This window comes from Centrocercus urophasianus, unplaced genomic scaffold, assembly GCF_019232065.1.
Source record: "Centrocercus urophasianus isolate 14NV4802_14NV808 unplaced genomic scaffold, USGS_Curo_1.0 seq_14, whole genome shotgun sequence".
In the NCBI taxonomy this organism is placed as follows: Eukaryota; Metazoa; Chordata; class Aves; order Galliformes; family Phasianidae; genus Centrocercus; species Centrocercus urophasianus.
This window is the reverse complement of record NW_024884586.1, coordinates 23,360,324-23,388,048: the sequence shown is the minus strand read 5'-3', so window position 1 is coordinate 23,388,048 and position 27,725 is coordinate 23,360,324. Positions and strand designations below refer to the sequence as shown.

Sequence of the window (27,725 nt, the reverse complement as noted above, 5' to 3'; positions counted from 1 at the left end):
TCCGAAAAGTGACCACTGCACTTAACAACTTGTGTGAAACAGGTAATCATACAGACCTGTGAACGCTGAATGATATCACTCAGCAAAAAAGATAAGAATGAGATTTTGATTTACATAGCTTTTTGTCCGGTAAATGGTAACTACGTGACATAATTCTCAGAAAAGGAAAATGTTTAGAAGTATTCCCTAACAGTATGCATTCTTCTAATATTTTTCAAATTTGTTTGCAGTTCTAACATTAGCTGCTCCATACAGAATATTTTTTAGAATCATTTTACTGAGTTATGCATCTACTGATCATTCAGTTTCACTAGAAAAAGTTTTTTCCTGATATATTTAACAAACCATTCCTATGCAGGGGGATACAGGGACTTTCAGACTAAAAGAATCTATTAATACTAATCATAAGTGGAAAACAAGTGCAGACCACAGCGCATGGCTTTATATTGCTTAAAATCTATCACCTTTGATGCTATAAGATTTCAAATCTCCTTGAGATCGCCATGAAATTTCAGCAAGCTTTCACACACAATTATAACTGCAAATATATATATTTTTTTAATATTATTTGCTCAATTCTTAAGCAACACCTAAAAAGCAACACTCTCAAAGGAAATATTATTCACTTTACGTTTGATTTTCAGGTGCACAGTTTCAATACATTGCTATTCAAAGCTACCTAGTAGTAATTTTGAGGCTTCTGGCTATTTGTGTACATTCATGAATGTTTCAGTTTAATACCAGTGAAAAACCAAAAGATAACTGAAACAGCTGTCTGTTCAAGAACTATATGACTTGTCTTCACTACATAACAACATTCACTTTTCTGTAATGAGACCTTAATATAGAAAACTGAATGGCTGTCAACTAAGTCAAGTGAAGAACACAGTCCCCTATGATTCCTTATTCCTACCCTGAAGGTATGAAAATGGAAGTCTTAACTGACCTTATTTTCCTATGCAGAATCCTTCATCATGCCATTCTGTGAGTGCAAGATAACCAAATTCTGCACGGATTACGCATGTATTACAGTGCAGATTGTCATTTACTATATAACCAGTCACAAGAAAGAATACAGGCACTAAGTTTAAGGAGTTTACAGTTGTGTATGCTTGAAAATTTTGCCACTTGAGATACAAACACTCTCCACTGGACATGGTTATTCCTGTCCTTTTGATACATAGTTTAGATACAGCTTATTCCTGTTGTAACTTGACCAAAGAGAAAAGACTTTCAGAGTGCCAAGCTGAAAACATGATTTCTCTTCTTTGTGCTACATTCAAGGTTGAAAATTTTCACCTTTGGAAAACTTTGGAGTTTGAATTTTTAACACTAAAGATCTCCTCAGTCTTAGACTCAGGCCTGATATCCAGCTACCACAATCACTGCCACATCCTAAACTTTTTAACAGTCTGCTTTTATTCATTTTACCCCAATCTCCAGGTGACTTAGTTTCTGCTAAGAGGGAAAAAAAAAGAGGTTTCATACATAAAGTACGTATGTCCACAGGCATGTCTGTAAGAAAGGCTTGATTACTTCACACTTGAAGACTACCTTATGGGATAATTACAGAGTAGATGCTTGAGTTCTCTGCAATGCAATTTACAAAAAGGAGGCAAGGTGAGGGCAACGACTGCCTTTATTTCCGAAAGACTAAGAATACCAACTGCATAAAGTTACTTCATTGCTGCAAAAGATTGCGCCTTGTCATATTCCAACTATCTGAAAGGGTTTCATAACAATCAGTACCTTCATAAAATATCCTAATAAATTTGGGGCACACTCAGTTCAGTTTAGGCTGTTAACTCAGATATGCACTGTATGCTAAATCATGAGACAGAAAGCGTTAACATTATTTCAGAAAATGAGCATGCCTCATTCCTTGCTTTCAGCATGGACTTTACATCATGTACTCATTGTATCCTTGGCAACTTAACTCCTGATCAAAAGGGACAAGATTGACAACTTAGATTTAAAGTTACAGCCATCATGTGCTACTAGGCTCGGACTTTGACAGGAGTGAGATTATCAAACCAAAAAAATACCCTATATCCAGACATTCTGCATTGCTTCATTACAAGGAAGATGAAGATAACTTGGAGAAGTGCCAAATATTGCATTAATTCCCCACAGTCTATATATGTTGCCCCTAATGTCAGTAAGGTAAATAAGATTTTACCTATATTCTTTTAGGACAGATTTATGAAAGGCTTACACTATAACAAAGTGATTTTTTCAAAATATGTATAATTTCCTATGCATGGGTCTCGAGAAAGTGGCTAATTAACATTAAATCAGACAAATTTCTAAACTAAATGGAAATAGTTTTATAAGACAGAAGGCCACTGTTTAATACAAAATGCATAATGAATTCAAACATCTTTTTCACAAACACAGTCCTTTCAAAAATGCCTTTAAAGAATTAAAGGTTTCAGGAACGAGGAAGAGAAAACAATAAAACTCCTGGGAATGTGTAGGTTTAATCCATACTATAAGTTATAAATGAAAAATCAGAGAACTAGAACCAGGTTCCCCAGCTAGATGAAGGAAAGTATAAATCACATTTTTAAAACAAAGAAAAGACCTTTATGGAGCTTATTTTTTTATAAAAGCTAGCTATGAATCAACCTGAATGCAGTTTTTATCCTCATGTATGATATCTAACACATCAAAAAAATTCTAGTCCATTTTACCTGATCAGATCCCCAAAAATCTGCATTTTTTTCCTAGATTAATTTCTTGATGAAAAGCTGTTCAAACAGAGTACCTATCAAACCTAGTATTATTCTCTGATGTTTTTTTCTTCTTGTAGACACTGCTGTCCATCAGAAGAAATAATTAATGGGTCTATTATGCATGAAAGCATCATCCTGTCAATTTTCAGTGACTGGTTTGAATAGCTCCTATCTTGCTACTCATTGATGCCATGCGTGCTCACTGTCCTGAGAGATGACAAAACACTACACCCTTCGGGATTTTCTCCCTCTGTTCTAAAGCAGCATATCACATCTGTGTCTGACAGAAGCATAAGGAGCTGAGGAAAGCAGACCTTCATCATCCTTCACAGAATATCACTGCATGGGTTAAAAGTTAAGATGAAGTCTACTGATCCTACGTTTTGCCTACAAATTATAAAATGTGGAGGCTACCGAAGCGTGCATTCCAACTTTTCAGTGTTGGAATCATCGACAGAAAACAGATGGAATTTACTGGATGCTAAATCTTTAAATGAATTTTTAATGGGTACTGAACACTCGAGTTAGCTGAAGTCAGTGCATTTGCCTCTTTTTTTCCTTTTTGTTTGAGGGGGGGACAAAAAAGGGGATTTAAAAGATGCAAAGTTCACAGGTTATTTTCTGTTGCCTGATTAAGGCAGAATAAACAAAAATACTGAATACGGGAGAGATCAAATATTGCAGATACCTGGAAATGAATTGAAAACGACCAACACCACAAAATGAAGCAGCAGTGAACAAGACGCTGTGGAAAAAGAAATCACAAGACGAGAGTGCATAATGCATTTCAAATTGAAGAAAGCTTCCTATCTGCTGAGTGAACCTCAGTATATTCCGACAGAGCACAGACAAAGCTTCAGTCAACTATATCTCCTAGGTAAGTGTCATTTCACATGCTGCTTAAATTGTTGATTACATGAATATATACTTCAGTGTAAGTGCAATAACTCACTGGATTTAAATTTCTTGGACTGATAATGAAGTTTAAATCCTTTCATGACAAATATTTAATGCTCTTAGATTTCCTATGCTGCTCAAATATAGTCATCTTTTAATATTATGGTTATTTAAAGGAAAAATATTAAATGCATTCTCCCCTGATTTGTACTAGGGTCAAATAGTTCCTAAGATTTAAATCCTTTAAAATATTCTTAATACATATGCCCATGGCTGTTTGAGAAAAAAAAATAAATAAAAAGAAATGTTTCTTTTAATATTAGCAAAAAGCATTTACTGTACTTAATTATCTATTTAATCTGGCAAAACAAACAACATTTTGGATCACAGCAGTAATATGTAAAAGGTTGCCTTCTATTATAGGATAATAAATCACCGTTTGTATTAAATAAAGCTATAAGTGTTGATTAATTTATTAAAGGCAAATGACAGCACAACAAGGAAGCAGCACCACATTAATACACTTCAAGGTAGTGTGTACATAGTTTCAGTATGAAGATTGGGCACCAGTGCCATAGTAAAACTACAAAAAGAAAGGTTCAGGTCACTTCACTTCAGTTATTTCACTCATTTGGAGCATCCACTACATAATCCACATAGATATTAGTTGTACATGGGAAAAAAAAAAACTTGAAAAACAGTTTAGGGTGAGATCCTAACACCTAGCAGAGCTTGAAAAATAAATACAGCATCTGTTAGTCAACAGCTACACTTAATAGCCATGAAGAAAGATGTCTGTGCTCACACACGCACAAAAAAAGCCCACCCTCTAGAACTAAAAGAGCATAAATTCATACTGTTTAATGCACCACTTTACCATCATATTGGTCAATTCTGTATTTATCATCTTTAAAAACCTACATCTTTGCTCATACTGTCTTTTATCAGATTCATGCCTTTTCTTTATTTACTAAGATGCAACGTTTCTATTTCCAGCATTGTTTAAAATGCTTTTTCCTCTACTTCTCTCTACACGACTTTCCTCTTTGCTATTTAGTATATCTTTACTTAATGTATCCAGCAATCCTTCTCCTGTTTTTTTCTTTTTACATTTTTCTAACTTATTAAAATAGTCTCTGCCTTGCCTGTGGCTTGCTAGAAGACAGACTAATTTACCATTCACTGCCAACTCCTTTGAACCCTCAGCTATGCACAAATAAATTTTACCAAGTGCTCTCGCATATAACTGTGCATGCTATGATAGAGCACCTTGAGACTGAAAACCAGAACTTGATACTATGCAGAACTTTTTCTCAATTCATAAGCCGACAGTGTTCCCTCAAAACACTGACATTCCTTGTATATATACAACAACCTTTGCAGCAGATGGGTCATCTCATGCGTATTACTTCAGAATACTTCATACACCTCAAATTCCTTCTCCAAGATCCCGCGACTGACTGCCATGATAGGGAAGAGAAAAAAAAGTTTCATAACCTCTAAACATTCAAGCCCACATCTTCTGCTAACTACAAGCAGAGAAGTTCCCATTATTCCAAACATTTTTGCACTTTATTGCTAAGTTCCAGAATCTATGGGTGTCTCCAGTTTCCACTCTTTTCTTTTGTAAGTGCTATCATCTGCTCCTTTCACAACAGCTGAATAAAATTCTAACATCTCCCAAACCATTTTTTTTGCTGTGCCTTCCTTCACATACTGAAACAACCTAGCAAGAGCTCTCCCTGCTTCCTCACTGCACCTATACAACAAGCCTCTTACCTAAGAAACAATGAAAAAAAAAAAAAAATCCAACAGCTAAAAAGTAGATTCGTTAGAGCATAACAAAGCAATATCAGCTCTGGGTTTCAATAGCATCAATTCAGGACTTGAAGGACTTGAGCTGACAAACCTTATAACACTTATAACAAGCAGCAGATGCTGTACAGTATTTAGTATATAATATTTATCAATTGATTTTAGAAGACAGTTTTGTGTCTGTTGAACCTGATTCAGAGTTGGCAGTAAAAGAGAGCAATAATGTAATTCAGGTTTTGATTCTCCAGTTACTGCTTTCACAGTGGAAAAGCTGGATGCTGCATGTGGCTTTTAGCCTCCTCTTTTGTAAAAGGTATTTTTATCATGTTTACTAACAGCTAGCCAACATGCTTATTTAAGAAAAAATAGGTTATTATTCAATAAAGCTCTCAAAAAGCTTATTCAAAATGCACTGTTTTAGAAATCTTTGAACAGAGTTGCAGCTAAGGTTTCTTAAGGTCTCTGATATGCAAATATGTGAGAGAGCTTTTCAAAGAGCAAATGGAAAGCTTTAGAAGTCTGTATACAACTGTGTAATATTTTTAAAAGAAAAGGCATTAAAGATCTTCAATTCTTTTCAGATGCATTTATTAATAATTTCTAATTTATGACAAATGCTATTTTGATTTTCAGTGTATTATTCCTCTCACACAGCTTCAACAAAAAGATAAGAATTCAAATGTACCTGAGCATAAACTAGCAATTCGTTGCCAAGTTCCAAAACCTGAATTGCCATGCAACCAGAATATATATATCCTTTTCAAAAATTTTAACTGTATAAAAGTACCTAATCTGAAAGCACTGATGTGATATTTTCCATTTTCATTGTAATCACTTGTTCAAGGATCAGTAAACATCTGACAACAAAATCTTTTCATTTCCTCTCTGTATTAAGTTTCTCATCTATGTGAAATGGGTAAACCATGTCGAAAAATAGCTACAGTCAATTGCCTAAATAGTGTATTTCTGCTCAGCAAAACAGCACACAGGACACATACATAATGGACCCTCATCCCTAACTCAATAGGTAATGAACATTGAAGTGATGTTGCAAGGTTTAACAAGCCTTAGAGAAATTATGAGAATGATACACAAACCAAAAGTCCTAATTGTTCCTTGATTTAAAAGAAGTCAGTGAGCTGCAGCACAGGCTTACAGGCAGAAATATTCCTAAATTGGAATATCCTCTGTATCCACTTCTATGTCTACTCAAGACAAATACAGAAAACAGGGAAAGCACAAGTCTTCCATTTCCATCTTTCTGTTAAAAATACAACTTATACAACCTAACAGAAAGCAAGGAGCAAAATCCACACTACTTCTCCAGTGAAAACTCTGGTGCAAAAAGCCTATTTTACCTTGAATTATAGTTTAATACAAAATTCATCTATATTCACAAAAGTCATCTGAATCTCCCTCAAGCCCCTTGACTACATCCTTCCCACCACAGCACAGACTTACTGTGATGAGAAAAAGGGCACAGAAGCACTTCAGGACATGCAGATAATGCCAGCCAGTAATTTGAATGAATGTATTTATTCTTTGAAAAAAAATCTACACACCATTTCAACATTTGCTCTAGATTGTCAAAGATTATGTTTTCCAGAAAGTCTTTAAGAGAACCATGCAAAAGCCTGAGAAAACACTTTGCATGGAGCTGCAAAATAGTTTGCTTGGGTAAATAAAAGGAAATAGGAGGACATATACAAGTAATCTCCCTTCATGTGGCATTTAATAACAGTTTAGAATCCTACGATTTTTGAATTCAACTCATATCTAAGCAACCAGTTTTAATAAATGAAACTACATTAACAAGAATGTTTACAAGAAAATCCTAAACAGCAAAATCTTTCAAGGTAATTTTAATTTAAACCAAAAATCACCTGTTTTTAAGACATGAAAAAAATCTTCTTTCTACCTTTGGAAACTAAGCATCAGAAAAAATGAACCAATAATCTAATGGCAGAATACAATAAGGGCCTCCTTTGATCCGTGCACACCCCAGAACAGTTACTGTTATAATCATCAATTTCAACAATCCCTAAGAGCTTTCCACAGTTAAATATAAATCTATAAACCTATACGCATTTACATTAAGCATCTGTTTTTATTGGAAAATGGCATTAATTCAAATTTATTTTGTTCTCATATAACTAAAAGAATTTTTTAAAACCCATTTCAGGAATCACTACTACCGCTGAATATCCTTTCTGTATTTCAATTTGAATTTTCATCACTTCAGCTTCTAATTGTTTCTTTTGAATCAGGAATCTTTCAATATCTTGACTGCTCCTACTACTTGAATACATTTATTGTCACATTTCAGCCTTTTCGTGAGGAGTACGTTAACTACCTTTACATTAAGATTAATAATGGAAGAGATTTTTTCAACCCTAAAAAAAAAAAAAAAAAAACAACCAAAACACAAAACTGTATTAAGTGAATATTTTAGTACCACCAGCACTTTCAACACTTGAAAATGAGCCCTGGGTGCAGCCTTATTGAAACCATGCATGTGAGCAAAAGAATCCTAACAGTTACTGACATATGTAAAGGGAATCGAGTTACCCTGTTTTATCACAGCACCCTAGTAGAAATTTGTGCTGGATTATTAAGAATACACAAATCTTTCTAAGCTTACTCCTTTAAGGAATCTCACTGAGCAGATCTAGTTTGCATTTCTTCTACTTAAGAAGAGGTCACTGGCTAATCCCTCTGTTTGAATGGGTGTGGTACACTGCGAAACTTGGATACTGGGTCTGAATGTACTTTTCCTACTGTTTATCACTTACCATTATGCTCATCAGTGATTTTCTCAATAATGTTTTGACAGTGAATGGAAACTCTGAACTATAGTAGGACTCTTACTAAACCCTTCAGGTCTCCAACAGAAATATTGCCATTATTATTCCCACTTGTGATTTTCAAGATCAGTCAACTCTCATATTCTTAATCCAGATAATTTCTTACCTATTATTACATCAGCTTGCCCTGAAATACAGAATAAAATGTCTACAATAACTACACAGTGTATTTGTCAATTGTCAATCAAACCTGTAATTAGCTGAAAGAATTCAACCAGGTGTAAAGAGACATCTTTCACAAAGTAAAACTGACCAATATTAGTTACATTTCTACCTTTTTGTTGCAGAATAAACACAGTCTATTTTGCAGAGTGAGGTTGGGCTAAAACAGTTTATAGTCACAAGGGAGGACACACAGGAAAAAGATGCTCAGCCCTCTACTGATCCGAATGGGGACTTAAAAGAAGTAGGAGGGCTTATATACCCTCACAGCAGATACAAAGCTCTTTGTAAAGAGGCCTGTTGGGTCAAAAAGTATCTGCACAGGAGGAAACTTCATTCTAGCATATGCAAACATGTGATTCTAATAGCTCAGAACCTGAAGCAATTCCTTCCGGACGTTTTCTGAGAATACTGTGTCTGATCAACTCTTAGGTTTAGCAAGGCCTGTTTCCACATTTTGAATTTTAATTAGATCCTGTATCAGCTTTACCATTCTTTTTTTCCCCCCCCTCCGGACTGATGTTAAGCACTGGGCCTACATTTACCTAACTCACTCCATTTGATAGCATTTTTTCAGTATTCAGGAAATATATTCCTTGGCCTTTTTCAATATTCCAGCAGTCATGGGACATTAAAAAAGCAGATTTATATAAAGCCATCTTGAACAGTATTGAAGCAATCAGATTTATGTGGAATTCAACCTGCTTCTCCCCAAATAAAACCCTAGATATTAAACAAGGTAAAATCAAGAAGCTTACAAAACACAACTGAAAACAGGAAAACCTGCACCAAGTGAATTCTTTATATGACTGCAACATGATCCAATATTTTTTGACAGCATCTCAAACTGTAAGCATTAATTAATCAGTTTAGCAGATGACAAATAGGGAAGAAAGAAGCAGACTGCACAATAAAGGTCACACCAGAGCAAAGCGCAGATTCTATAGAGCCTACATACAATCTACACTGCTGGGCACTGCCAACAGCATAAGTCTAGTGATGGCTAAGAACACAGCTCACACACAGTGGCAGTTATTCAGACACACTCTGACAGCCTCCAGCTATATGTGGTCCAGGGATTTGTGGAGTCAGAGAAAATGCCTTATTTATAAGGTAGCCTTCAGAGAATTTTTTCCAGTCTGTTTTTGAACCTGCACAAAATTTAAGCTTCTACGTGATCTGGTGACAAATTTTCAAAGCTTATAACAAATTACAACAAAAAACTCCTTGTTTTGAATCTGCTGCCAATCGGCTTCATTCAACACTCTCTTCTTACTCTTACAATAATAATTTCTTATTCACCATGTCCGTCCTTTCAAGATTTCACAGCTACAACAAGCTCTTCTTACATCATCTTTCTGATTCAGTCTGCAAGACTGAAGAGCTCCATTCTATTCTACTCATAGTATCCTCAGCCATGCCCTGTGTGAAAACTGTTAGTCATCTTGCTGCTATACTCTGTACCTTCTCATTTCCACTTTTTCCTTGAGGAGCCTTTGGGATCCAAACTGGACAACATCTGTGATGCAGCTGTGTCACTGATTTATTTATGTATTGATGTCACGTTTTTCAACTTGTTCTTCTCCTAATTTCTAGGATAGATTTCCTTTACTGTTGAGTACTAGTAATCACTTCAGAAGTCTTTGTATGTGATAGAGGATTGTTTCCCACCCACCCACCCCAAGTATTTTAATTAATCTTCATCTGTGATTCACTCTATCATTTGAGTGTTTTTTTTCTGCAGCTCTCTTCAGTCCTTGGCATGTAGAGACAGTATAGAACTACCTTCTAACAGGTGAAGGTAACAGTGCAACTGTTTGCACTGGTCTGAGAGCACAGTGAGACCACCTTCCAAGAGTTCTGGGCATTCTCTGCCACTGTATAATTATTTAAAAAGAGACTGAAAGTTGTTTTTAACAGTAGCTGTACTAAAAGATGTGCCTTAATTCAACTAAGATCTAGTTCATAACATTGTTATGACTGCTCATGCTATCTAGAAAAGTTCACCTTGTCAAAAATGGCTTCTGTGGCCATGTAATCGATGTTTTACCGGGTAGGTTGGTGCCTTACTAGATAACCCAGTTCACTGTTCTCCAAGTAATATACAAATCAATAAGATTTGAATTAGAAAAAGAAACAACAGCAATTTTCACTGCATCAGATTTCCCCAAATGCTTCTGAAATCAATGCATTATGTTTGTTATTTCTCACAGTGTACAAGTTAATAATGAAGCAAATTTAACTGAATGTTTGTTAAAACTACTCAGTTTTAACTGAGTATTTTGTGCTTAATGCCTAAAAGCAAATAATGACAAATACTGTAAACAAACTATTAAAACCATGCATGTTTAAAATGTGTTTCGAGGAGAGAAGAGGAAGAAATGGAACTGCTTCTAAGTTCAGCAGAGCCAAACTGTCAGAACACTGATAGTGAAGAGCAGACTCCAGAAAAAAAAAAAAAAGATCCTAAACACCTATACATGTCCTCCTTAATAGGCTGTTCATGAATTCTTATACTTATTGCAATGTAAATTACATAAAGCATCCCTAATACCATTATGCGGATGTCATCTCTTCCTGACTGATATTGTAGGTGTACATTATCACTGTCACCAAAATATATCTCATCCATGTTCTGTCCTCCTCGGATTAATCTACAGTGCTTTCCTTTTATGATTAAATGAATTCTATTCGTGTAAAATTACATTTTCAGCAGTAGGTGAGGCTCAATGCCTCAGCAACAGTTTTCAAAAAAGCAATACTCTAGTCTCTTAAACATACAGTATAGCTTGTTCAATGAGTTATTTCTGTAACAGAACAAACTTATTTCGCTAGTCTTTTTTTGAATGAAATAATTTCAGTCTACAACCAGGCTGGGAGATTGACAGGCTTCAGGAACATAGCTCAATTTTTTTTATTCTAGATGCTTGAAAAAAATTGTCCACAGCATCTGTCACTACCTAAAACGTTTGGAACTGTGAAGTAAGCACTTTTATATAGCTCCTCAGCTTTTAAAAAATTAATAAATATCCTCCACTGTTTTTTACTCATGGTAACTTAAACTATAAATACTCTTTAACAAACAAAATTGTAAACAGAGGTATTTAATAAATACTCCAATTCTTCTACCCAAAAGAATTCCATTGTTCACTACCTCATTTTCTCATAATTAGTGTAGCAGTAGAAAATGGTGCTATGCTGATATCATTTAAAGTGGAAAAGAATGCAAAAAGACCAATCCCAGGACTATTACAGGACTCTACTGTTAATAAATGAACAGTCAAAAGAAAATTCCTAAAATATGAATGAACTAACATAGATAAACTATTTTGATGCATGGGCACTAAACACACATACTGCATTTAAAAAAACAAAAACAAAAATAAACACAGCAACATAAAGATAGTGCAACCAAATCCAACATTATGGAGACTTTAAAATGCTTGGTCTCTATCTGAATATTATGTTCACAGAGATATTTATAAAGATCAATTTCCTCTGACAAGTTTAAGTGTACTTGTAAGAAACAGGGATGAGTTCTGAGGCTTTCAGATTGCATTACTACCAGTTAATTTAGTCATCTCACACTTGTAGGCAATTTTCCTTTAAGTGAATAGATTGTTCTTCTCTGAGGTTTCTATCCTTGTTTTTTTTTCCTCTCCCTCCTCCTCTTTCTTTCCCATGGTCAAATACAACTCAAAGATATAAAGTTGTTTGTGGGATAGAAAGAAGATATGTGAAAAACAAGCATAAGTGAACACTTAGTAAGGTGTTACAGAATGAACAGAATAAAGGTAAAATAATGGGCAGGCAGAACCACATGGAGCAACAACAGAAAATATAAAGCAGGCTCTTGCTTGCATTAGAAATGGATTTGCTCTCCACATTCTAACTGTAAATACATATAAAAGTAAATCAGAAATAAGGATTTCTGGATCTCTGTTCCTCAACGTATTTACTGCTAACATTGAAGTTCCACAGTCCAACTCAATTTAACCCAGTATGCATGCACACTACCAAACATGCACAAACAAAACAAAAAAAGTGCTCGCTCCTTCCCTTAGTACTACCAATCCTTGGATTCCACTAATTCGCCAAGATCTTTCCCTTTTCACCTGTTCAATTTCACATTCTTGCCAACTCTTTGGCGCCATTCATGTGCTCAAATCAGACAAGCAGATCCATATCTGGTGATGGACCATAATATCACTGAAGTGTATTTCAAATTCACTTGCTCAGAAGAGGTAATTATAATTTATTATTGAGATCAGAAGCAATGTAGTACAACACAACTTCAAATTCATTACATTTTTAATTAGAAGTCCACAGCTGCATAACAAAGAGAACAACAAAGATAAATACTCAATAAAAGCAACAGAGAAGCAGAGACATGTAGCAGACAAATGAACGGATGAAAAAATCCAAAATAACTTACAGCCACCTTTATCAGAATTCACATTTTAGTAGAGGCAGACATGACTACAAAGCAGTTAATGTTTACATACACAGTTATTTAGAGATGTAAGACATCACCTAACAGCTGCAGGTTTCTTTCATCCACTATTTAGTGCATGGGAGCAAGGGAAGTCAACATGAGCACTTTTTTTTTTTTTTTTTTTTCCCCTTTACAGTTGGAAAAAATTACCCAGCCCATTTTCAGGGTAAGTGACAAATATTTCATTAGTTGGAGTAAAACACTTTCTCCACTCTCACAGAAGTTATTTTTCCCACCTACTCCCATCTGAAGTGACAGGTGATAGCATAAAATGAAAGGGAACATGAAAACACCTTCCATTCTCACTGTTCTGCCAGTGACACCGGGTACCTTTTAAACACTGATCAAGCAAAACCACCACCAGCTGCTGTATACAATTCCTTTTTGGGTTTTGCCCTGGGGGTAATATAACCCTAAAAAGGATACTTAAAAGGTGCAGCAAATTTATTGTTGCCTTTCTAAAAGGAAAAGTATGCTTTTCAATATAAGAAAGTAAAAAGAAAAAATTAACCACATCCAAGACAGAAGAGAGAGAATGAATACACTACCCTTTCTGGAACCATCACTAAACACCTACAATTGTTCCCTGAATAAAGCAGAAGGCCAAAAAGGGTATGGTTTGTTAACTTTTCAGAAAACATAACCAGATAAGAATCCTCTGTCATGTGCAGATACCTGTAACAATCACTACATGTGAAGGCCACGCACTACAACGCCTTTACCAAGGAACCCCATATGCATTTTAGATATTCTTTTTTTTTTTCAGGTGGGCAGATGACTTGTTCCCCAGACTGAAACACAGTATTACATGGGAAATCTAGATAATGATCAAAGGACAACAAGAGACCTTTAGACTTCCAAGACTATTCGCCACTTAAGTATAAATTGTGTCTTGGTAGTGTCACTCCTATTTTTCTCTCAAAGGATTTCCGCCAAGAAACAGGTTAGCATAAAGCAGATTCCGTGGTATAACAGCCAATCAGCATTTGAACTCTGTCATGTTCAACTATCATCTAACAACTTTATTAATATAAAACATATCTAGAGAAAAACAAAATCTGCTCTAATAAGACTCCATCACTAAGGAAGTCAGTATAGAAGTGTTGTTTTTCCATTATAATCATTTCGGTACACTTCCTTGAACATCAGAAAGATGGAAATGAAGATTACCAACAGAGAATCTTTTCTAATCTTTAGAAAGATTATAAAGACTATAAAGACTTTCTTTCCAGGATGATCACTTTTGAATCCCCAGCATTTTGTTTGCTTAGAAAAATTTAACACAATTTAACTCCCATTACCACTGAACTATGAATTTACAATAGTTAGACTTCTAGAATCTCCATTCTGCCAGCAGAAAATTAACCACATGCCTCAAGTAAACATTTATTTTCAACAAATATCTGGGATTATTGCCTCTATCTTTTACAACAAATTTATGACACTACAATCAATACAAGGATCACAACATAATTACAATGATAACAGCCTACTGAAACACGCTATCTTGAATTTCTTTTTCCATCTTAACCTCTTACATTTTGTAGCTAGCTGATACACACTTTTCAGTGACACATTTTCTGCATGTTGAAGCACACGCCCATATTCACGGAGAAAATACCACATTATCACAGTCTGTTTTCAATCAAGATCTCAAAAAGAAACAGAGAAGGTATGATCAATTTCACAGTCCAAATTATCTGTAGCAGATTCAGAAATACCACGCTTTATAAAATGGGATGATGAGTGTGTGTACTGTCAAAGGAAGGTCATCTGATTCACATCCCAGTAAAGGTTGAAAATGAGTCAGAACTAAAGAAAACAGTTTCTCCCTACTTGCACCTTACTCTGTCCTTCAAGCAAGATTTTCTAAATTAGAAGAGATTCTAGTACTTATGTAGACAGTTTGCAAGAAAAAACAAGACAGTAGATTTCCCCTGAGTGTTGGAGCATAGATATTACAAGTTTCATTTTGGAAAAAAAAAGTTTGGCAAGAGTCAATATGCCTTTAAGGTTCTTCAGTAAATTTTCCTAAATTTGGACCAAAAAAATAATCCCTAAATGAAACAACAATAAACAAAAACAAAACAACGACAACAACAACAACAAAAAAAAAACAATTAAAAAACAAAGCAAAACAAAAAAAACAGATCCTTCCTGCGCTCAGTAGAGCTACCTTCCTGTACAACAGCCAGAAACACCAGAGCTGTCACTCTCCTGAGAGCTGAGAGAGACAGTAGACAAGAGAACAGAACGCAGCTGAGGAGCCAACACAAGATTTGGACAAGTATAAAAATATGAGGGGGGGCATCAAGCCAAAGTGCAGCCTGGAAATCAAATGCAGGAATAGTGAGCACCTGAGCAACAGGATGAGATCACAGTGAAAAAAGCAAGACAAAATGTATGCATTTGGTTCAGGAAGCCTCCAAATCAGATGAGAAGGACCAGGAGAGCCCAGGACATTGGCAGCAAATGCGAAGAATAAAGGGATGAAAAATGGGGTAGGAAGAAAAGAAAGAGCTTTGACAAAAACTAAGAAACCGCTAGGCAGACTGTGCCCATTAGATAGCTTCACACTTAATGGCCTTTCTTCCACTCCAAAAACAGCGTTTAGAACAATCACTGCCACAAGTAAACAAATTTCTGAACACCCTACCAGCAGAACAGGCCTCTCTCCTCTAACATTGGTTTACACACAATCTAATCACATCTCAGGGCATCCATCAACAAAAAAGGAAAAATTATTATCACAGTTAACTTCTTTTTAAAATTATATTAGGAAAAACAATATTTTTATGTGAAACAGAACAGTTAAGTCTGCTTTCTGCAATGAAACCAATCCGCTATATCTGATACTCTTACTATCCTTGCCATAAACAATAAAAATAGAGTGGCTCTTTCTCTCGTGTAGGATGCAGAGAGATGAAACAAAAGTGGATTAAGTACTACCATTAAAACAAACACAGATCATCCAAATCAATCAACAACTTTTAATATTATCATGGAAGTGTATTTGATATGTACTAATGTAATTACTGGAAGAAGACCAATATTTTCCAGGCAAGGAAATGGAAATCCCAGCTCTGAAAAGCTTAAAGTCCATTTCAGGTAACGTAACAATGGCTCAGGACCCTGCTCTAATTCAGGAGACTCAACAGAATCAACAGTATAACAGCAAATATAAAAGGGAAGAATGGAATAAAAAGTAATACATGCCAAGGAAGAAAATCAGAGAGTAAAAGGATAATACAGAGGGAGGGAGGCAGAAAGTAAGCAATAAGGAAAGAAGATGGAATGTAGGGGCAATAACATACTGAATTTAGAAAAGCAAAGGCAGGAGGTGCTAAGCATACTATCAATCTACAAGTCAGAGTAATTATCTTTTTGGTTAGAGAATTTATCTGGCAAGAAAGTCGGAGATGATGACACCACAGCAAACATAATGAGCAATATGAAGCCTAGTCAGTACAGACTGAGTTTTAGGGATATTAAAAAAAGGACATGATTAAAAAGCAGAAACAGTGAATCAATCAAATAGACATTTTCATAAAGCTCTCAAGCCTCCGCTTTCAATTAGTGGACATGAAAAGAGCAAGAAAAGTTATAAGGATAAACTGTTACATGTTTGAAGTAACTGATTTGTGATTTCATAACCAAAGCATAACTAAACTCAATTCACTGGAATCACTGTCAATATACAGTAGCAGCAAAAGATTAAGGCAAGTGTTTTGAGAACTATATTGGTCAGAGAACTTGTCAAATCCACAAATATGGAATTTATAAAATGAGTGCAAAGTGTGAAAAATGAGAAAAAAGAATGAGAAAAGTTTGCCACACTGATTTCCATGGGAACAAAATGTAACCCTTTTAATCTGTGAATGTTACCCTGTTTGATTCTAAATCATAAAGCATCCCCCCCCCCCCAAAAAAAAAACACCTTCAAAAACATCAACACCATTCATTTTTTCCTTCTATGAGCTATCAGTAGTTTTGCAATACTACCACAGACAAAACGTATGACTAAATAGTTCTGAAATATCAGAATATTGAAGCAAAAAATACATACGTACTCAAGACTTTGGATTACCTTATGTGTCAGTTATATAGTTCTGATTATATTTTATATACACATTGGGCAAGGTGGGGTACTGTAGATATGAAGACATATATGGATAAGTACAGATCATCCATTATGAGAAAATACATTTATCAATAAGATGCAATTAACACTTAAAATCTGGCACTTCCTATTTTTAGTTCAGACAAAAAAAAAAAAGACAGCTTGTCTGATTAGAACAAAAAAAAAAAAAAAAAAAAAAAGAGTTTCTGTAATGTTAGTAATGTTATGAACAGTGAAGGAGGAAGTACTGAGCAGATGGATAATCATCTTACACTGATGCCAAGTCCTGTAATTTTACTGCAAATCTTTATCAAGGAAGGTTTTTCTTTCAGCTGGGAAAGCTATTTCAGCAAGGGTGGAGAGGGAGAGTTAGCATTTTACTCAGTTTCAAGATTTCTATCTCTATCTTCATGTACGTAAAATTGCAGTACTTCTCTAGTCTATTAGTAAGGCTGAAGTTGTGAACTGCCTACACAGACTGCACAGCAGTCACAGCAAAAAGCTTTGTAGGTGGAAATAAGATCACTCTGAATAAGGAATGTCCAAAGGAAAATGGTATCACCAAAAAGAAAAGGAATATTCTTATGTGCTGGAATGGGTCTACCAAGGACAATCAAGACAGGAAGCACATCTGGGAAGTTCAGAGAACACTTATGGAATGAAGGAGGAAGAGAAGTACAACACGAGAAAAATGCAAGTAAAGCACATGCCTAGAATTCTTTATTTCAAAAGTGCATATTCTTGGAATATTCAAGTGTCCAACTTGTCCATATGTCCAACAGTCCACAACTGTATCATGGTAACTTTCAGTCAAGATTAGTAACCTACTACTAATAAATAACAAGCAGATAATACCTCTGTATGCTACGGCAACTGCTGAATGGCAAGGACATCAAGCTTCGGATGCACTGAACTTTTGTTAAAATAAGAGGCCCTAGTGGAAAATACATCTGTTCCAAACACAGCCATAAAGTCATACAAGAATAATAATAAATCTGTCTTATTATTTTTAGCACAGAGCTGTTGTTCTCAGAGCTGATAAGCAGCAATTTGTTCTTCAGTCTAGATATTTCAATTGTACAAAAACAGAGGCAATCCATCTTTACGCAGTTGCAGGATTTTGTGCATTTCTTCTGCTATATTCCATAGGAGGGCTGGGAGCTTATCAGCACATAGAATGACAACGTTTCTGCCTTTCTTAAATCTCTTTCCTGTTAAAATGAAAAGTCTCATTTTCTCTGTATGTTGTCATATCTATTGCCTCTCTTTGTCTGCTTCAGTGACATAAGAATTGGTGGGGTTAATAAGAATTATGTCAATAGCAGATATATTTCTAAAAGGAAGTTTTACAAGTCGTTTTTCATATAAACTTTCAAGGATCAAGAATTACAACATAAATATTTATTCGCTTGTTATTTTATTGTACAAAATAACAGCATTTTGCCATTTAATTCTTCCTGATGAGGACTTGCTGACCAACGAGTAAAACTGCACAAGTGAAAAACAGCAGAAAAATGGAAAATTTGCAGGAAATAATGTTATATGGAGACACATGGACATAAACCATTTCACGGAGCACACACACAAAACAAAAAGTAGTAGAACTTGACAATCAAATACCCTGATATACACTACAGAATCCAAAACATTGAGTAAGGCAGTTCAAAAAGAGAACTGATTTTCAACCGTTCCCTCGAACTCTGCAACTCACAGGACCATTTTTTAGAATCAGAACCACGCCTGATCATTTCTGTGAGCACAGTTAGCACAGAAAATAAGAAAACTAGTTTACTCGATATGCTGCAGTATTCTTCAAAACCTCTGCCAGTATATCCCTTGAATAGAAAACTTGTAAGAAACCCCTTTTTTAGCACAAGCTTTGCACTACATTTTCTGTTCAGCTCAGTGAAGATGACGAAATTACAGGAATATATTGCAATAGACTTATCAAAATTATACAAAGAAGTCCAAAAGCAAGAGTTTGCAAAGACAGAACAGTGCTTTAGGGAATGGAAAGTAACTAGCTCAAATTCATGTACTTAATTCCTATAACTTCTATTATGCTACCCTTTGGGGTTCAATTCCACATTTCTTACACCATTCCAAGTGCGAGGTGCATTCAGAAATAACATGAATTCTTACAACACCAAAATCATTCCACCAGTTTTGTCTGAACTACACAGCCCTACTTTTTCTTGCCATTTAAATTCAGCAGAATCATTCAGCCATGGCCCAGAAGTGGGAAAAGAATCACATCCAAAATGTAATTTTTTTCATCTATGAGTTATCATACCTTGCAACTTAGTACACTATTATTGAAGCATGTATGCTGGCAGCTTTGAGTTGTTGTAGTTGTAAAGTGCATCACGTTTAAATGAAAACAATCAAATCTGTAATAAGATTTCAGGATCGTATTTTTAAACCTAAGGCATCTTCTCACTACCAAAAAAAAACATGACTGAAACCTATTTTGGGACACTCCATCAAAAAATGAGGACAGCTCTTTAAACATAGCAAGATTCTTCTAGCAAAGTGAAGTTATCCTATCATTTCCAGTTCTCTTGCTCTTTATGCTTCAACAGCATTTTTTACTAAATTGATTCAAGACATTCCCTGAAGGCTTACACTGGTCTTGTAGTTTACCTGTTAGGCACCAAAAGCAACATGGGAAAGGTTACTTTGCTACATACGAGGTTAACTGATGGATGGATAAAATCCTTAAAAAAAATAAAATAAAATAAAATAAAATAATTTAGGAAGTGAAGTATCACCCTACTTTTACACAAAGTAGCTCTGTGTAGCCAGTGATATCAGCTGTTAGCAAAACCACCAAGTAGCTCTTGCTTAAGACCATTTTCAGCCCAAAATTTTCCATACTAATGGTTTGCTTCAGGTAACTTTTCCTCACTCTCCTCTCATACCAATATAAAAAAAAAAAAAAGAAAAAAAAAAAAGTTAAAGAATGGCTGGAACATTTTTCTATTATTATGGCAGAACCTATGGAAAAAAGAAGCCTTTATAAACTCTTACTTTGAAAAACTATAAGCATTTCTCTGCCTTGAGCCAGCACCTTGATATCATGCTGGATGAGGGTTCTACACTTTGCCTCGTTCTGGGAAAGATGAAACCTGATCTGGTAAAGCTACAAGCTTCTAGAATTCAGAGTTTGTACATAATTAGTGGCAAAACCTGCTGGAGCTTAGGAACAGGTTTTTAATCTGAGCTATTACCTAAGAATTCTTAAATGGCTGCACCAATTGTATTATTGTTTATTAACAGTAATTGCAAGACCTTTCTAAGCTTTCAAAAATAAGAAAAAAATGACACTTCAGTTCCATTCCTTCCCCAGTACTTCCCTAGCTGTTTTTTGCAATTGAATTGGATTCACTGAGCAACTTTCAAATGCTGAACAGTAATGTCCTAATAGTAGCCAAAATCAGAGATGCAAGCTTCTTCTTAGACCACTACAAATAAAATCATTCCAACCCAAAACCAAAGAAACTATAAGAACAAGAGTCCACAGCACTTCCACAAGAAAACAGATAAAGAAATGAAGCAACTTGAAATGTGACTTGAAAGATTATTTTTACAAGATCAGTAATGTTTTGTAACCATGCTGCTTTGCACCAGTTTGAACTGACTAACATGCAAAAAGATTAAGTCTAATTAAATATCAGGAGGAAGACCATGAAGGCTGAAGACATTCCTAATACTAAACTAAATATAATACTGCCTTCCCATAAGCTGGAGCCATATTTTAAGTCTCATACAATAGAAATATCTTTGCATCAGCCAACAGGAAGATGTGTAGTATTTAAATTAACAGACTACAGAGAATTAACACTTAAACTTACAAGTACAAAGAAGGTTGTAAATAAATTGTTATTGAAATAACCTTCTTAGAACCCAAAAGTAAGAAAGACTGAAAACAGGTCTACAGTAATGCAGTACAGAAGGTAAAGATCTGTGCATAATACAGTATACTATGTCACCTGTGTAACTCAGTGTATTTTTTTTCCAAGGTTCCCTTTTAATTAACAAGCAAGCATTGATATCTTAGCATTCACTGTCACAGAAGAAAACACAGTATCAAGTAATCAGTTCTAATGCTGCCCTATTCCTCTGTCAGTAAGAACTACAAAAAATTCTAACAACCAACTTGTTCTGTTGATTTATTTCACTTTGAACTGTTACACTAGATACTATAATTAAGTCAAAATGGTTTAACGATGCACCTCCTGACATCAGGGACGGCTAATTTTTCCTGCATCTGAAAACGATAAGTGACCCAGAGTATTGAACTTAGAAAAACTGAAGTGGAGATACATTCCTAACATCTTTTGAACATGCACATAAATTATATAACGTAAGTCATTCTACATGTTCTCAGTACAGGAGAGAAATGGACCTGTGGGAGTGCATCCAGAGGGCTACCAAAATGATCCAAGGGATGGAACACCTCCCTACAAGGACAGGCTGGGAGAGCTGGGGCTGGAGAAGATAAGGCTCCAGGGAGACTTGAGAGCTGCCTTTAAATATCTTAAGGAGAGCTGTAAGAAGGAAGGGGGCAGACTCTTCAGCAGGGTCTGCTGTGATAGGAAAAGGGGAAATGGTTTAAAACTGAAGATTGGATATAAGAAAGAAGTTCTTTATGGTAACAGCAGTGAAGCAGTGGCACAGGTTGCCTAGAGAGATGGTGGATGCCTATCCTTGGAGATATTTAAGGTCAGGATGGATGGAGCTGTGAGCAACCTGATCTAGCTGTAGGTGACCCTGCTCACTGTAGCGAGTAAGGGAGTTGGACTAGATGGCCTTTAGGGGTCTCTTCCAACTCAAACATTCCATGATTCTGAAAGAACACACAGATCTAGTAATCCAGGCATACTGAGAATGACAAAGAGTTAACCACAAAATAAATGTTGTAAAGCAAGAGTTCACATTCTTTTACATAAGTATTCATTTTAGAAAGGTACACATCCTCCCACTTCAGGGAAGGCTGGCTTTGTTCATCTATCGATATCTTTATGCTACCTACCTTTGCAGAGTTACCTACATTAGCTCATTTTAGATAGCAAACAAAAACCCATTTCTAATTCTAAGGAGACTGTTTTAAAATGTATTTTCCACATGCATGATCTGCTCACTTTCCAAATATTATAAGAACGTAAGTATAATAACACAAGTAAATTTGTCAGATTTTCACTGCTGAGAACTCATCAAATTTGTACCAGACCAAAATAGTGACACCTCATTTGAAAAATTAAGTAATAAAAAAATATTTGTAACCATACTTTCAATTCACACTCCTGTTGAAAAGCATATAAGAATATTCAATACACGGTTCTCTTTCTATTTCTGTAACTGTTTCCTGTAAGCGTTACTTGCAAGTGTTATCTTGCCTTCATATTCATCTAGTTAACATATTTATATCACAATCATTTCTTCAGTATGCATATATGGTGAAAGACGTTCTCATTTCACACCAGAATACAATGATATATATATATTTTTAAAGGAAACAACTGGAAGTAGGAAAACTAAAGCAAAATAAATCAGTTTTGCAAAGTATAGATATCAAAATGAGTCTTAACTGAAAGAAAAACAAATCTGTGATTTAAACCATGCATTTAAGAACATATTATTTACTTCATGTTTGAAGGCTGTACAGCTGTGAAACAGTGCTTTCCTAACCATAAACCTTTTCAAAGAATCAAAACGATTTGTTTTTATTCAGTAGATAAAAATTCAAGTTTATTCAGTAATTCGCAAAAATACCTAAGCTCACAAAGAACACAAATAAGAGAAACATCTCTAGATGAGTGTAACTAAAAACATATCATGTGAAAGTTCTGACACATTGAAGACTATATTGTTTACATTATGAGCAACAAAATAATGAGAAATCGGAATTAAAAAGAGTTCAAGAAATACGATCAGACACCGCTAAAATCATTAACTTGGCTAAGGAGGAGCATTAGCGCTCAGAAAATGAACTCATTTTTTAAAAACAGGTATAAAGCCAGCAACATAAGTTTCTAATGCCCTCAGTTCCTCTGCATCCAATTTGCTACAAATAAACTTTTATCACTCTGTAAAGCACAACATCTTTAATTCGCTGGAACTTGCTGAAATTGTAGCTTTAACAACGCAGAAATCATTGGATAATAAAAAGGATGGTGTACTAAGAAAGCAATCATACTCGCTAGGTCATTATCCTATTTTCTTCAAAACAGCTAAAACCTGGAGCACTTTTGAAATCAAATGCACAATTGAGCTGAGTTGAACTACACATGATGTTCATCCCTTTATATGCAACTCCAAAACATCTGTTTTACTGCTACATGAAGGCACTTTCCTCTTCTCCCCCTTAAAGCAAGTACTATGTTTCCCTGCTGTTAATTATCAATTTGTATTAACATTAAGAACAGACACAATACAACTCCCTCAAAACATGTCTACCTAAAAGAAGGTAAAATACATTCCAAAAGAAAGATTTAGTATTAAAAAAATAAGACCACTAGCAAGATCTCAACTTTTGGCATCCAAAGAACAGAAAGTCAAATAAATGGTGGTAATTGTGTTGGACCTTCACTTACCAGAAATGCAAGTTACTGCAAGTAAACAATACTTTGTTATATTCTCAGTTCCAAAGTACCATGCATGGCACCATGCAGCTATGCAGCTCACAGAAGCTCTCTTAACAGTTTTGAGTTGTAATATCGTTCCTCTCAAGGCTATCTTACTCATCCAACACAGAGGTCCATACCAGATCTCTTGACTCTCACTCTGCTTAATGTGCAACATGCCATCCAGAGAGAGCAATATACATGCCACAATCGTACCATTAAAACCAGTGATTTAGGCCCAGTTCTGCAACACTCATGCAAAAATTGAGCTTCAGAAATTGATTCTGACACACGGAAGGAAACCTCTGAACATTATTTATTTAATGCACGGAAGTATTAATTTTTCCCTGTAACCTGTGAATGAAAAATCCAAGTATGTGGAAACTCTGAAATCTCTCAGGTCTAAGTTGTACCAAGAAAAAGAAGAAAGAAAAAGCAAACAAAAAAGGTCAAACGCTCTCTGTAGCTTTCTACTGAACAGTCTTCTAACACAATGACACATAAAGGGTTTCTAAAATAATTTTAGGAAACTGCATTTTGTGCAATTGCCCAAAATTGTACATGTGCTACACATGTATTGCTAAAAATAAATAAATATGATCCAGTACAGCCTGTACCTTCACCTAAGACTAAAGTCTATTATCTCCTTTAAAAAGGAGAAAACAATTGATCTTTTTTTTTTAATCAAAGAGATTAATACTTGCTATTCAAGCACACATCTGTAGAGCGTTGATAACAAATCCTTGTCAAAACATACAACAGCAAACAGCTGTTTGACTGCTCTGTTGTTTTTAGTCTCTGTGGTAGCCTTTTTTGTTTTCTGGAAAACAACCTAATGGCTGAGATCACTAAGAATTCACTGTGAGCAAGAAGAAGCTCAAAATAACTGCATTCTGCATGTGCTCAGACCCATACAGTTTCACAACAAGGCTATAAATACAGCAGCACTCTTTTACTCCCTGTGTACTTGACTCATTGTAGCCCATGGAGACTTCTGAATAGATCAGTGGCAGATTTACCCAGTATTCTAAGCTCCTTTTTCATCATCAAGGGAGGGGAGCCAGAAAAACAGCAGTATTTCAAGATGCAAAACTGAAGAATTTTATATGGAGTACAAAACGCTTACCTGCTGAACTAAGTAAAACACTGAAGTCTGTTCCTCTCTGTGATTCTCCACATTCTCCCTGTCCCCCTTTTTCTGCATCCTCATAGCGGTTCCAGTTTGAAACAATCTTCCTTCTTGAGTAATTTTTCACTTCCTCTTCCTCCTCTCGTGATTCAGTATCATCATCATCCTCTACCTGTCATATTTAAACAGACAGCAAAGCCATTACAACTCAATAGCATTTAGCTCAGTATTTAGATAGTCACAAACACAATGAACTACAACCACAGAATTCAACTCCAGAAAGACAAATCAGTCTGGTTAAGTGTCACCCCATCAAAATTTTAGATGAGGTGCAACCACATTGCTGAAATACACGTAACACCTGAAATGTATTCAAACTACCTAGCAGAGCTTCCTATAGGGGTCAAGCAGTGATGCTGGTGCCAAATACTGCTGTTGTCCCTCCTGTTCTGGAAGCCAGTACCAAACAGCTTCCTGATACCGCGGGGGAGCAGAACTACTAATTTAGTCACAGCATCTCTACCCAAGTGTTGCAGTGATGCAGATGATAACTGAGTGAAGTGTCTGATGTTCGTTGTGTGAAATTGAACAAAGCTAACATTACAAATATTGCAGAACAAAAGCACAGACAGGCTTACCTATGTAATAATTTCTATTTTAACCAACTTCCTTTGAGGCCTGAACACAAGTAATATGGAATAATTAAACAAATCCATTTCCTTCATGAAAACCATTTTATTGAAATACACAAGCAAAAATTAAATAGACTGCTGGCAGTCAATCTACCTGCCCAAATACTTATAACACACTGGGATTGAAGGGAAAACCGATGAGAGAGTCAACGCAAGATTCAAGCATTTGCCAAAGCACTTAACCACCATGGAAAACTCTCCCCTGCATCAAGTAAGCTCTTCTTCCACAGCTTGTGGTTTGTCTAGAACAACCATTGCTTCACAGACAGAAAAGTCTCCTTCATAGTGGAAGAAGAGCACAATAGGCAAGAAGAGAACCTAGAGTAGCTGAAGAATCTGAGCAGAAGATACCTTCTGCAGAGGGAGGCCTAGAGCTCTCAAGAAGTAGAGAAGAGGAGTCAAGAAAGAAGAGATTCACTGTGTGCCTCAAACACTCCTACTGACAGCTCCTCTCTTTCCCTCACCTTCACTTCATCTCTCCTACTACAAACCAAAATGCACTGCTGCCATAAAATTTAATTTTGCTGTCCCAACAATAAGTGCATTCTCTGTAACCAGAGCAGTTAAATACAAGTTTGTCAGCACTGCTGCACAGCTTAAAGTAACTTCATTCAGTATAAAACAATTTTAAAGGCAAGTCACCTTTTTGTAAGTCATTATATATCCATAAACCAAAATGCCCTTATAGCTCATCACCAGACACTTGCTTTAAGGAGGACTTTGGCTTTGATAGCTTAAATCATGTGTAATCCAGAAATAAAGGTGAAGATCAATTCTTTATATCAAACAAATGTCCTTTAAGTGAAAAGCTACAACATCTTGTGCAGAAAAATTGCTACAGCCTTAAATAGTTAGTGTGTCTCTGAAACTACACTAGGTTTTATTTTTTTTAAGCACAGTACTGTAGAATTACATGCTGGTACAAGACTGGACAAACTGCCACATCATACAAGTAACAAAACCACAACTAGAATAATGGCTTCAATATAAACAATCCACTTATATTCATGAACAAGCTTCTTTCACCAGCGTTCCAGGAGTCCTGCTTAGGAACAGCGTGAAGCAATGCTAAAATCATCAAAGAGCAGAAAAACAGATTAGAAGCAATCATACAGGATACATTCCCAGTTGTCAAAAAACTGACAAAAGGGAAAATATTCTGTGCATTCTCATTGGTTCTGTGTAATTTTTAGAAAGAAAAAAGAGATGTTATCTCTCTGTCAGATAGAGATACTAAAATAGTTGTGAACAAATGGCTGGTTGCATGAGTGAGAGGGTGAAGTCACAACTGCGTTACTGGGGACTGACTGAGAGCTACAATTTCCATAGAACAAAGGCTAAATTCACTTAGGTTAAGATAAGAATGGATTTGTTTCTTTTTCTTCTCCCACAAATCAAATGATTTGCTATAATCCACTGAAGCCTTATGGAATTTTGTGCCTGAAATAACTGAGAGGTGACACAATTCACACGTGAAAGCAAGAATAGTGCTACACAGATGAATTTGTGTTGTACTTTCTTTTTGTTTCAAAGAAAAGATCAGAATCATCCAAGTCAGCTGTGGTACTGTTACAGATCTGTTTAAAAGACACTCTTCTTTCAGCCATCAGCAACAGAGCAGGAGAATCACCTTCTTAACAAGCTTTCACTAAACTAATATGGATTCAAACGCTTTCTCTTAAATACAAAATAATGATGGGCAGAATTCTTTTTCAAATTTGAATTTGAATTAACTTGAACTTTAAGAAACAAACCACAATTTCCCAAGAGTGTTAATAGGCTCTGTGCAGTCTAGTTCCTTCAGTACTAACCTGAGATTTGCTTCAGAATTGTATAAACTTCAAATACAAATCCCCCTAATTCTCCCAATAAATATTCCAAGATGTTACATAATGCACCGTCCTGCTACAGGATAAAACTGAAAATAATCATACTTGAATATTCAACATTCAAACAACTTAAAGATGTATTTTCATCATTAAAATCATGGATTATCAAAGACATTCAGACACATCAGTGAAGCTTCAGAAAATAATCTGCTTCTGCAGTCTCTTATGAGTCAGCTACCATCTAAAGTAACAACCTGAGAAACAAAAATAATCATAAATCTTCACTTCTTTCCCCTTATCTGCCTTAGCTACCATTACTGAGAATTAATTTTAATCAGTACACAGCAGACTTCTATCTATA

At 35.5% G+C, this 27,725-nt stretch overlaps 1 protein-coding gene across 1 annotated transcript in view; it reads right to left on the bottom strand.

Annotated features, from left to right (window-relative positions):
* AVEN (apoptosis and caspase activation inhibitor) overlaps window positions 1-27,725 on the bottom strand; it is an 86,217-nt gene that overhangs the window by 39,658 nt on the left and 18,834 nt on the right. Inside the window, exon 2 of the mRNA XM_042814535.1 lies at window positions 24,841-25,015. Coding sequence (XP_042670469.1) covers window positions 24,841-25,015 — 175 coding nt within the window. The remainder of the gene's footprint in view (window positions 1-24,840; window positions 25,016-27,725) is intronic.